Source organism: Phyllostomus discolor, chromosome 2, assembly GCF_004126475.2.
Source record: "Phyllostomus discolor isolate MPI-MPIP mPhyDis1 chromosome 2, mPhyDis1.pri.v3, whole genome shotgun sequence".
Taxonomy (NCBI): Eukaryota; Metazoa; Chordata; class Mammalia; order Chiroptera; family Phyllostomidae; genus Phyllostomus; species Phyllostomus discolor.
Genome location: NC_040904.2, coordinates 147,718,101 through 147,731,802, shown reverse-complemented (window position 1 = coordinate 147,731,802; position 13,702 = coordinate 147,718,101). Strand labels below are relative to the sequence as shown.

General features: G+C 34.8%; 1 protein-coding gene across 1 annotated transcript in view; it reads left to right on the top strand.

Moving 5' to 3' along the window:
• TRHDE (thyrotropin releasing hormone degrading enzyme) overlaps positions 1–13,702 on the top strand; it is a 368,798-nt gene that overhangs the window by 331,717 nt on the left and 23,379 nt on the right. Inside the window, exons 14-15 of the mRNA XM_028532432.2 lie at positions 25–122; positions 586–693. Coding sequence (XP_028388233.2) covers positions 25–122; positions 586–693 — 206 coding nt within the window. The remainder of the gene's footprint in view (positions 1–24; positions 123–585; positions 694–13,702) is intronic.

The window sequence follows — 13,702 nt, the reverse complement described above, 5'->3', positions numbered from 1 at the left end:
TTTATTTTCCTTACTCCCATTTAGGAATATATTTTAAAGCAAGTTGCAACAACGTACATCAAGCTTGGATGGCCAAAAAATAATTTTAATGGATCTCTTGTCCAAGCGTCTTACCAACATGAGTACTGTTTTATTTTAGTATTTGCTCCTTTTCCCCAGAACTGTTTTGTACAATAACACACTACTGGTACCACTGTGAGGTTAGCAGCATGAGATAATCTTTCATCCACTTTGTGCTTTTCATTTCCCTTACCTGGGAGGACTGCTGATGGGGAATATAGTTGCCACCCCTGGTACTGAGAACAAAGGCATTTCCTTGCCATGTTTTAATGTAAGATCTGCCTTGATGGGCGAAGTTGAGATCTGAACCCATGCCCCACACTGTAGTACTGTTTCCAGAGCAGACTTTTAGTATGATTAACTTCTGCGTTGTCTCTTACTTAGCAAAATAGGATTTCCATATCTGAGATCTATTTTCCTGCTAATTATTTACTTATCTATTGTAGTGTAGTATAATGTAATGAGTTATGCTTTCTCCCTCGATATTAACACTGTTTTATTTGCCCCCTGTTTATGGCACGTAAGAGAACTACGTCGAGAAGTGATAATGCTGGCATGTAGTTTTGGCAACAAGCACTGTCACCAACAGGCCTCAACACTTATTTCCGACTGGATTTCCAGCAACAGGAACAGGTAAGTTGAACCAAATCCTGATTTCTTGATATGATATAATACTGCTTTCAGATTCCCAGTGGATGCATTCTATTATTCTATTTATCACCTGCAGAAAGTCAAGACAAGAAAAAAAAACACACAAAAATTTGGATTGGGTGCAGAGCTCACAAAGCAACAGCAGGAAAGCCCAATACACTTATCTTTGCAAGGTTTTACTGAGTTTTGAAATAACTCTCTAAAGTTAGGCCCTATTCATCGTATCTAAGTGTCAATTTATTTTGATTTTGATAGCTTAACTATCCCATGAGAACAGAATAATTAAGTGTAGGCCAAACTCTAAGGTTGTTTATAAAGGTTGTGGTATTTATTCATTAAACAAGTGCAAGCATATCATATAAACAAAGTAGTCTAATGTTAATATTAAAAATTAAAAACAGAAAGGTTATAAAAAAGATCTTTACTCTTTCAGTGACCCTTGACAAAGACCTTAAACTTTTATCTTGGAATTTCATAGTACAGTATTTTAATACATTATGGGTATTACAATTATTTAATAGAATTATTTTTATAGAAATATACTAAATGTCACTTACTAATGTTAATGAAAAGGATATTCAACATAAAAAAATCAGAGATTAGTGATTTTCTTACTGCAGTTTTTAAACCTTCTTAGGTGGCTTTATATTTCCAAGGACCATAGTTTTCCATTGCTTTTTGCTTTTTGGGTAATTTATAATTGGTCTTCTCCAGTCTTTGGCCACTGTGTTAAGGTGAGTCTGATGAGAAAGGTGAGGAGCTAGGGCGCAATTAGTTCATGTGATTCTATTCCACCTGCCACAATGGGCTTGTACCTCATCTGAGTGCCTGGGATGACCCATGGGCACAAGAGAGGGGAGTTTGTTCCAGATGAACATAGAGAACCACAGAGAGTACTATATACTTATGGAACAAGTTGATATGGTCTTGTTGAGCATTATTTAGATTCATGCATCATAACTCTCTCCAGATCAAAAGGTAGCTATCCTGCTTTAAAGGTTTGTGAGGGAAACCTTTTACTGTATTACTTAGTAATTTGTCATAATATCTCACCTCCTCTAGCATTTTTCTGTTTGCCCTTTAAGTTAATTATTTCTGGTCTTTTACTGAACTAAGAAAAATATTTTATCATTATCATCTCTCAATTGATCCAACAAATGCTTGAAGACAGTTATTAAATCTGTGATTAGTCTGGAACTAAAGCCTTTTCATTTTAAAACTTTTACTAATGGTTATTTTTATGCTAAGTCTTCTGAAAACTGTTATATCAGACTTAAAATGTTATAAAAAACTTTTTAAAAAATTTTCCTCCTTTAATTCAGGAGGAAATATATGTGGATTTGCTCAGCCAACATATATTTAAGTTATGAAAACATAAGTACTTATCCAAAATCACTACATCCAAAATTTTATTAAGATATATCATCATATATAAACATGAGAAAAAAAGGTGAAATGTATTAATGAACGATTGTGGTCTCTACTTTCCTCCCTTTGTTTTTTGTTTGATTCTTTCTCTTTCTTTCTCTCTTTCTTTCTTTCTTTCTTTCTTTCTTTCTTTCTTTCTTTCTTTCTTTCTTTCTTTCTTTCTTTCTTTCTTTCTTTCTTTCTTTCTTTCTCTTTCTTTTTGTTTCTTTCTTTCTTTCCCTTGTCTGAGAGGTGACAACTTTTTTAATGCACAAGGGTGAAAACACACGGCAGGGAGGGATTCCTGCCTTGGAGGAATCACATTCTGCCACAGAAAAGATGGGTAGGACTGTCAGATGGACAAGGCTGGACTGAAGACAAGGGTAGTGTATGTGATGAATATGTAAAGTGGGTAGATGAGGGTTCCCAGCAGAAGGGAAGTACGTGGATTGATGTTTCACTTGAGTGTAGTAATTTTTGATTTTCTAATTTGAAGAACCTATCACTTTCATAATTCCTTATAAGTGAAGTTCATTTATAAGGTGTCAGCTCACATTGGTTTTATAACTCTGCCATTTATTTGTGATAAAATAATTAAATTGAAGCCTAATACTTTAAGGTTCTTTTGTTATTTCCTTAGTCACTTTTATACTCCCCTGCTTTGCTTTCTTTTGTCACTAGACCAGTAAACATATTCAGTGAGACTAACTCTGTGTTTACTGAGATTTGCTCAGCCACTGTCTGACTTGCCACATCATGTACAAGTGACCTCCTGCAGAGAGGGTAAAGGATCCTCACTGAGCTACCTATGTGTGAAGATTGGAGGTTTAATTTGTATTTTTTGGATGACAGCTTAGTAATAAAACAATAATGCAATCCTGTAGTTGGTGCTGGGTTTAACTTTCCTTTTTTTTCTGAGATTAACTTTCTTACATTGAGTCAAGAAATGGGACTGCAAGTTTTCTTTTTCTTTTCTATTTATTACTATTATTTTAATCTTGAGAGTATGTTTGTTAAAACTGGGAGCAGTGAAACAAAGAAGGACTTAGAATAGAAGAAGCAACAGGAGATAGCCTGGGTAGGGTTGCTTTGGCTCACTGAAAAGTCAGAGAAAAAGAGGTATGGGGTCAGGTTCAGGGGGTCAGCCCAGGACAGGCTGCTGCTGCTGCCCCGTACTCCCTGGTTGCAAGTCTCCCAGGGAGGCTTAGAGTTTAGGAAAGGCACGCCTGAGAGGGAGGAAAGGTGTGGGTATATTTCTGAGTGGGAGAGCACACCAAGTTTTCTTTTTAAATGTACGTGAAACAACAGACCAGTCAGTTTTGTTTGTTTGCTTGTGTTTAAGTTGAACCTTAAAAATTGTTTTTTTAAAAAAACTCCAAAATAATGAAGTAACACATGTATAAATATTTCAGGCACTGGCTGGTGTGGCTCAGTGGATTCAGCACAAGTCTGTGGGCTCTATTCAGGTCAGGGCACATGCTTGGATTGCAGGCCAGCTCCCCCCAGTTAGGGGTGCGTGAGAGGTGACCCATCCACATTTCTCCCTCACATTGATGTTTTTCTCCATCCCTTCCCCTCTCTCTGAAAATAAATAAATAAATAAATAAATAAATAAATAATAAAATAATAAAATCTTTAAAGAATATTTTGAGAGATGCTGTATTTTGCACTAATAAATCTAAAGGACAGTGAGTCATGGAAATAGCAGGGATTGCAAATCTTTGGGGTGCTGTAGCCTAATCTTGATCTACAGGGGAGACAGGATAAATCAGTGACATTGGGTTCAGAAAAATAGGGTGGATGTGAACATTGATGCAGAGCATGGTAATGGAATTAAAAAAGTGTGATGAAAAGCTGGAGATGGTAGCAGCAGAAAGAAAAATTCAAGAAGTACAGTGGATGATAAATTGAAAAAGCAGACATTCTGATCCCTGTTAAAATATTCAAATGCTGAAGTGCTCCTGATTGTAGTGGTGAACTCACGCATAAAAACAGACTGAGCTACATTCAGGTCTTGTTAGGCTGTGAATTGGGGACTAAGTTCAGCAGACACCACATTTCAGAAAGGAGACAAATTGCTAAGCATTCGGTAGAGAACAATACAAAAGATAAAAAGATCTTGACAACACGATATACAAAAGGAGGTTGGAGACCTGAAAATTTCACTCTAAAAAAAAAGACAGTAAGGATGCTAGGCTTTTTTGTCTGTATAAAAGTCATAATAAAAGCAACAGCTATTAGTTTTTTTCACTGGTTGGTGCAAATAAACAATAAATAATTGGTTTAAGCTTCACTGAGTAATATATAAGAATATATTATTACTACAGAAGAATTCTTATTTGAAAACCTCTGTATCAAAACACTGTAGAGATCATAGTTATCTGTACAGAAATCACAATATGGCAATATGAGGTTTTCTTTGAATAAAAAAATTAACCTGAAATTAAACGCATCCATACTAACACAGCCTCTTAATTTTGCGCTAATGTGTCATTTTCCAAATAATGTTAAAAGGTACAATATAAGGTCTTAAGCCAATACAGAGGAAGATCTAAAGTATTTAATTAAAAATTATTGAATATATAGTGATATCCATTCCCAAACAAATACATTGAAAACTAGTATCATCATTCTACTTTAAAAATACCATCAAACAACAGAGTACTTGGTACATTGTGGGACATTGTGAGTTGATATGAATTAGAAATTTATGTTGAAATTGGAAAAATTAATCAGTAGAGTAGCATCTCTGGAGCTTTGCCGCATACATAATGCATAAACCTCACCACTCATACAATTAATTATAATGTTACTAACATTGTCTTTAATAATGATAATCATAATGAAAACTATATTTGTTGAGTGTTTATCACATTTCAGACATTGGGATACAGTGCTTTTAGTGCATGATCTCATTTTTTATTTTCATTTTTACAGAGGACAAATTCAAAAGTCTCAAAGGTTATATAACTTGCTAAGAATATATAACATTAGGTAGTGAATCTGGACTTACATCCTCAGCCTGTCTGCCTTCTAACCCTTACTGCAAGTGATTCTGTGCTCGTATGTCACATGCCATATATTATTAATATATGTTTGTTCAAAACAACCCCACAATTTTTAAAAAATATTTTATTTATTTATTTTTAGAGAGAGGAAGAGAGGGAGAAAGAGAGGGAGAGAAACATCATTGTGTGGTTACTTCTCGCACACCCCCAAATGGGGACCCGGACTGTAACTCAGGCATGTGCCCTGACCAGGAATTGAACTGGTGACCTTCTGTTTCTCAGGCCAGCACTCAATCCACTGAACCACACCAGCCAGGGTAAACTCACAGTTTTTTAAAAGACACTCAACAGAACTCAAGTACTCCCTGCAGTGAGTATAAGCAATAACTCTATGCAGGTTATACTACATGGCATTAGCCCGTAGTTCTCAAATCAGATCATGCATGAGAATCATTGGGGGGACTTACGGAACAGTTTGCTAGACTCAGCCCCCAGACTTCTGATTCAGGTGGTGGAATGGAGCCCAAGAGTTTATATCTGTAACAAGTTCTAGGGTGATGCTGATGCTGCTGGTCTGAAGATAACAGTTTGGGAACCACTGGTGTGGGGAGAGGTTACTATCTTCAGGGTCAGAGTCACCAGTGATCAAATCACAGCTGTTGAACTAAATGACCTTAAGAAAATCACTTGGTTTCATCATCTGAAAAATGGTGATAATATTACCAACCTCCCAAGTCATAAGTTAAATAAAGAATGCCTATATAATATCTGGCCCTTATAAAAATCATAAAACATTAATCATCTTTGGACTTCTAATTTTTTTGACCGCCCCTGTTATTGGGTGGTGTAAATTTTAAATGGAGAAATGAGGAACAGTGTAGAATAGAATGGTATAGAATATTTATAAAATGCCTTCAAGATTAGAGTAATCTCTATAAGTTGAAAAGGTAAGGATGTAGCCTGTAACATAAAATACAAAGCAAAATACTATCATAGTGATTCTCAGTTGGGAGCAGGGGGACATTCCTCCCCACCTGACCGGCTTTAAGAAATACTGCCTGTTAAGGCTTCCAAGGAGATGTTACTTATTCCTCTCTTTCCTTAATTAGCTGGTATTTGTGGCATAGGTCTGCCATAGGTCATTTTATCTCACAGTGTACAGAGCTCCAGTTAAGCTCCTCTCCTTTGTGTCTGCTCTCTGACCATTCATGTTTGCTTTTCGCGCTGAGAACATAAACATGGAGGAGACACACAGGGCTCTTTCCATCATGGTCCAGAAACATCATGTGTTCTTCTCCTAAAACATAGATCCTAACTTATTGTCCATATTTCCAAGTTATTGTGGTCCTATTCCCTCTGTTCTTTACACTGCTTTTTGTCTTCTTCTTACTGCATATCGGCTTACAACAGATCAATAGTATAAATAATAGCTTAAAGTTATACCAGCCAGACCTGGCACTGTGGAGCTCGGTTACCAACACAGGCATTTTCCAGACAAGTGAACACAGCAGGGAGTCTGCATGGCATAATGGAAAGGACAGGTCTGTCCAAACCTCCAGTGAGCAGGGTGAGGAATTAGGTTTGCTCCAAGTTTGTCATTCGACAGTTGTGGCTTTAGACAACTCAATTAACTTCTCTGAATCTCAACCTTGTTTCTAAAGCAAGGACATTGCTGCAAATATTCTGTGCTTACATTAGCTCTAATGGTCCCAAAATTTTACACGTACTGTGCCTGAACATAAATCATAAAAGTTCCTCACATTTTGTCCACTTTGGATTCTCTTTTCATTAGATGGTTAAAGGGGTTATGCTCATTTATTCAGGTATTCAGTGAGTATGTATGGAGTAGCTGTGATGCGTCCGGCCCTGTGCTGGACACTAGGAAGGCAGCATCCCTTCTTTGTTTAGTGCCAGCCCCTCTAACTTCCTTGGCATTGAGGATATGTGGTTCATGTCCTTACATACTCTGAAGATGAATGGTGGGGCCATGGAGGAATGTAGGAGGAAAACAGGAGTTCAAAATTTACTAGAATAATCCAGTTGGGCTCAAACTTTTATGCATATGAATTGCTGAAATAACATTTTCAAGTCTAATTCTAAAACTCTCCATAAATAATTGCAAGGATTTAACTTTCAGCATATTGAAAATAGACAATTTTTTCAATAAAATTCTTTCAAAATCTCTAAGTGTATTTAATGCTACCAAAACAACATAGCTATTTTATATCCAGTATTAGTCATGTAAAATAGTCAGAACTTTTATAGTTTCCTTTTCTGTTTTCCTAAATTGTATTCTGATATATTTTGCTTGAAAATATTTTTTGGATTACTATAATAAAAAATACACACAACATATTACAGACACACAAACATTTTTCATGTCATAATAAAATCCTGTTAAATTCTTTTCTAAATTGGGTTTTTACTACAATTGTTATTTGCATATAATTCATAAATATAAATACATTGCAAAACTTGAAGATCTAATTTCTTGCCGATTTTCTTTCTTTTCACTAAGAATCTTGTGTTGTTTTGAAAAAACTACATTGCAAACTTTGATGAATAATTTCCAAGTATCAAAATTATTAAACACAAAAATAAAAATTGAGATTGGCCTTTTTCCAATTAGCTTATATATTCACAGATAAATGTTACTCACTGCTGGAATGAGAAAACTTTCACCCTCAATTCTATTTATATTTTTATGTTAAAGTACTAAGAAACTTTATACGCAAAATATTCAATGGGGATGGAAAGCATTTTGTTGTAGCAATGTAACACAATTCATCAAAATCACACAGTGATCTATCACCAAATTTTTATAATCATTACCTGACAACTTAGTTTCTTTTTCAAATTTTATGACTGCAATGAGATTTTAAAACTAGAAAGCTCATTTTCTAGATATCAACACCAGTATTTAGAATTTTCTCTTTACTTGGTACTGCAATACAAGATACAAGATAAGTGAATGAGAAATATGCCTTCTCTGGGCAAGTGAGAGAAGGGTTTTTATGAAAAGAGAATTATCTATATAAAAGTTTAGAGTGTGGGGCTTGATTGCCATGTTACCACCCATGTCTTCAGGTGCTTCTTGAAAAGTCTTCCCTTACACCTCAAGGAGCAAACCTTGTTGGAAGACCACTGCACTAGGAATGGAAAAAGTGACAGGCAGAGGAGATTGCCTAGGGAAAGAATATAACATAAGGAGAGGATTCAAGGCTAGCGACTGAGGAATCAACATTGAGGAGCTGTGCATAGTCTCGACATGAGCTGTGCCCTTGAACTGAACAATTACAGTACATTCCAAAAGTTGTTTATTTCTTCTACCAATTATCATATATTTTCTTATTTATTATTAATCCTTTCCACTATAAATCCAAATAATTTTATCTATGTATTTAAAGATATAGATACATCTATAGACATGAATGTGAAAAAATGGTATATAATCTAAGAAATTATATCTGAAATATATTTTTATAGGAAAATTCCAGGAAACTTATACAATTCCTAATTTTACTTTAACCCATTCTCCATGAAAGAACACAACCACTTGCACTCTATTTTTCATTATAAAACAGGCAGTTTGTATCTTAGTTTCAAAATAGTTCTCCTGTTCAAATATTTTACTCAAAGTATTATTTTACTAGATTCGTCAATATTGTCTTTACAAGTCATGTATCTCTTTACCTCCTACCAACACCTAGCATAGAAACTGCTGTTTTTTTTCTTTCAGAATATTAGAGATTATTTAATTATTAATTTTCTAAGAGTTCAGGAAGGATATATAAAGACTATTTATATTCTCAGTAGATTATGTTAAGTAGTTTAAAACTGATTAACCTGTATTTTCAGCAGTTCACATTTTTACTTGCATGTGAGGTAACACAGCATCCCACGCTGTAATCTGTTTGTCTAGTTCTTCATTTCACACTGTGCACAGTCCGGACATTGTTGATAGAGAACTTCATACACCCTGTGTGTGAATTCCATTGTAAATGCTCTTAGCTCAGACCATTGAGTTGAGAGGAAAAAGTACAGCTAATTACCTATTTGAGGGCACATATTTCTGTTTATTTATAAGATATGCTTATGTCACATCATAAGGATAATTATCTTTCTTCCATCACCTTTCTGTCCTGTGAATTCATAGTTTAGCAGTTACGGCTGGCTGCCTTGTATGAGTTACCTGTGTAGCCCCAGCCCAGAGACTTCAAAAATGACAATCTTTAAAACAAAGTAGCATGGGGACTTCTGGGATGAGTCACAATTAACATCAAAGATATCATCATTATTGACATTTTGTTATCAATTTATCCCTCTAGTTCTTTAAAGCTAAAAAATAAAATCTTTTATAGTGCTACATTTCTCATTATGACGGACAAAGTGTCACAGGGCCAGGTTCCCCATCCACCTTTGGGTAATAGGATATGTGATTAATAGTCAATTTGGTTTTTAACTTCTAGCTCAGTTTCTAAAACAAAGTATTGTTGCTCATTTTTCCCCCATAGTAGTAAGTCTACTTGATTTCGTTAAGTAGTATTCATTAAGATTCTTAGAGTACTTGATTCAGGCACCAAATATGTCTTGAGTCTCTGCCACATCCCTGATACACTAAAATGCACCAGGTGGTGACAGTTGTGAGCAAAGGGAAATCATAGTTTCTGCCTTCCTGAAGTTCACAGTCCAATGGTAGACCGAGGCTAATCAGACATTGTGCTGTAAGATGTTAGATTTATTGAGACCCAGAGGGAGATTTATATGAAAAGGACAATTTGAGATTGACATTCTTGCAGAGTGACAGCTGATCTGCAGTCTACAGGAAAGTTGTGTGTTCATGAGGCAAAGAGGGAAAGGAGACATTAAATGAAAAGAGCAGGGTAAAAGTGACCCTCCTCCTCCACATCATTTCTCAGTATTAGAAATCTTGCCACTGTCAAAAAGTTCAGCTGATTGGGAAGAATCTGTACTGACCCAAGAATGGGAAGTTTTGTAATTTTTTTATTAGTTAATCAGTTTTTTTTTCCTTTTCTGAGAAGAGAAAAAAAATCCCACTTAACTGGTTGTGATACCTTGTCAAAATTTTAGGGGATATCTCTTCTGAGATTGGAGTATGGTGCCAAGCAGAAAAGCTATGTAAAAGTAAGATAATATATGAAATGTAGTAAATGTGCTTGCAATTTGAATTAATTCTATTGTGAATTCTTTGACAAACTGGAAATCTTTTTCATAACCAGTAATGACTACCTGACAATATTTTTATTAGTAGAGTTCATATATTAAGATTACTTGTGGGGATGTAAAGTAGATCCTAGGGAATATAGTGAATAATATTGTAATAACTATGTATGGTGCAATGTGAGTACTAGAATTATCAGGGGGATCTCTTTGTGATTTATATAGTTGTCTAACCACTATGCTGTACACCTGAAACAAATATAGAATACAAAATAAATAAAAGATTATTTAAGTAATGTCGACACCTGCATACGGAAGAGTACTTTATTATCTCTCTTCTCCCTGAGCTTCTCTGGAATCACATTGAAAGTACCAGTTTTCCTCGCCATTTGGAGAATTCAATGCATGCTGCTCAGTTCAGTCCATTATGAGATAAATATTTGACTGAATGTCTTACTTGAGAGACTAACTAATCTGGACATATTTTTAATTTACTTCTGGTGTAGCAGGGACAGTAATTGCTTCAAAAGCTAATATAACTCCAGTAAGTGCGTATTTCTATTTATTTTTTGTAGTCACATTTAGTTTGTAATGTAAATGCATTAATGCTTTTATATTCTAATTTAAAATGCAGAAATAATTATTATATACTTGTTTTTCTTTTCCCAACACATTTGGCTTCTTCCTGACATTTTACTTTTTAAAAAATTATATTTCCAGCCATGCAAAAAGGCAAATAGTCAAGAGTATTTTCTCAAGGTGTTATAATGTTTATAGAAGTTTGTTTTTGAAGGTGACTTGATTCAATTTAATTTTTTTCCCTTTTCAGTATAATTGGCTTTTCTCCCTTTTCTGCCAATAATAATTTTTCTACCATGCTAGTATTGTTTGCCTAATATTATACTGATTTGAAGCATAATACTATTGAACATTTGTGTCATCTATCAAGACATGTCTATTGATTATAGAATAGGTGTGTTTTATGCCTGTTTGTCCCAGTACAAGCGCTAAGTGAATATAGGTTTACCCGGGTAACCGGGGAGTGATGCTGATTAAACTTACAATAGTAATCACAATTAGTCACTTCGTCAGAGTTGAAGCACCAACGAAAATATTGCCATTTTCAAAACATTTTTACTTGCAGATAGTAGATTATACTGATAAATTCAGATTAATGGGGTATAAGGTTTATTTTAACTATGCTCAACCACTATAAAGAGGAAATTACCTCCATATTTTTCCAAAATAATGTAAGCATTTCTATTAGCATTGAGATTCATTCAGCAACATCAACGTTTCCTTTTTGTTTATTTTTCTTTCTTTTTAAAAAGATTTTATTTATTTCTAGAGAGAGAGGGAGGGAAGGAGAAAGAGAGGGAGAGAAACATCAATGTGTGGTTGCCTCGCATATAATTCCTCCTGGGGACCTGGCCTGCAACCCAAGAATGTGCCCTGACTAGGAAATGAACTGGCAATCCTTTGGTTTGCATGCCCACCCTCAATCCACTGAGCCACACCATCCAGCAGTATTTATTTTTCCACCTATGATTAATACTTAGGACTAATTGTTTACATATAATTTCTATCTCAAAAGGAAAGTGAAAATAATTTGTCTTCTTTCTAATGCTCGTGTGATAACATTTACTTAACATTGTGAAAATGTTGATGAAAAATGTCCCATAAGCACCAAATATTGTTTGTGATATGTACAGGGGAGGGAAAAGGTAGGTTTATAGTTGTTCATGTGGAAAATGATACAGGAATTAATAAATAATATAAGAACAAGCTGTGTTCAATAGTCATATCTGTAAACCTACTTTTGCCCACCATGTGTGTATGTGTCTTAAAGTAACTAAAAGTGCGAAAGAATTGAAGACTTGTAATTGATTGGCCCAAACAGTATTTGTGTTTCTCAATTCTATCATCTCTCAGTGAAAAAATATGCCTTTTAAAGATTATTTTGTAACTTTTCATCCACTCTTGATTCTTAAAACTTCATTAATTATCAAATTAAATTATCATATTAAATTTTATCTACCATTTTCCCTTGACAAATATGTATTAGTTTCCCTGCTTTTTTATGTGGGATAGGGATGCGGTGGTCAAAGTATGTTTCGGTGAAGACCCAGAAACATCTAGGATTTGATATCAGTAAGAACACTCCTCTATTTTTACAAAGCACAGCTTTTTTCTTGTGTAGTGAACCTATCAGTTAAAACTATGGAACCCTGAAGACCTGCAGGTTGATTAATGCACGTCTGTGCGTCTGATTAAGTACGCACACAAACACAAACACACACCTAAAGGGTAAAACTTACTTTGGACAAAATAAAATCTATTTTTAGTTGGAAACCTTTTAAGTAAAAATTACATTACTTAATACCTACTCATGAAAGCAAAGTAGTTATATCTGAAATAATTAAACAAATTGTTATAGTTCATTCTTCCCAGGCTGGAGAACCAGCCTTGTTAATCTCATGAATCTTTTTTTAAAAATTATTGAATTTATTAGTGTAACATTGGTTAATTAAATTATATAGGTTTCAGGTGTATAATTCTATAATATACCATCTGCATATAGTATTGTGTGTTCATCACCCAAAGTCAAATTTCCTTCCATCACCATTTAGTCACCTTTTACCCTCTTCTACTTCTCCCCACTGCCCTTCCTTCTGGCAATCATTATATTTTTGTCTGTGCCTATCAGCTTTTATTTTTGCTTAATCCTTTCACCTTTTTCATCCAGCACCCCCCACACCCTTCCCTTCTAACAGCCATCAATCTGTTTTCTGTATCTGTGAGTCTGTATATTTTATTTATTTTATTAATTAGATTTCACATGTAAATAAGTTCATATGGTATTTGTTTTTCTCTGACTGGCTTATTTCACTTAGCATAATACTCTCTAGATCCATCCATGCTGTCACAAAAGTTAAGACTCCCTTGGTTTTTACTGCCAAGTAGTATTCCATTGTGTAAATGTAGCAGAGCTTTTTTATCCACTCATCTACTGATGGACACTTGGGCTGCTTCTAATTCTTGGCCATTGTAAATAATGCTTCAATGGTTGTAGGGGTGCCTATATTCTTTTAAACCATTGTTTTAGTTTTCTTCAGCTATATTCCCAGAAGTGGATTCACTGGGTCATAAGTCAGTTTTATTTTTAATTTTTTGATGAAACTCCATACTGTTTTCCACATTGTCTGCACCAGTCTGCATTCCCACTAGCCGTGCAAAAGGGTTCCCCTTTCTCAACATCCTCTCTAGCACTTACTGCTTGTTGATAACATCTCTGACAGGTGTGAGGTGATATCTCATTGTGGTATTAATTTGCATTTTTTTTGATGATTAGTGAAATTGAGCACCTTTCCATATGTCTATTGGCCATCTGTATG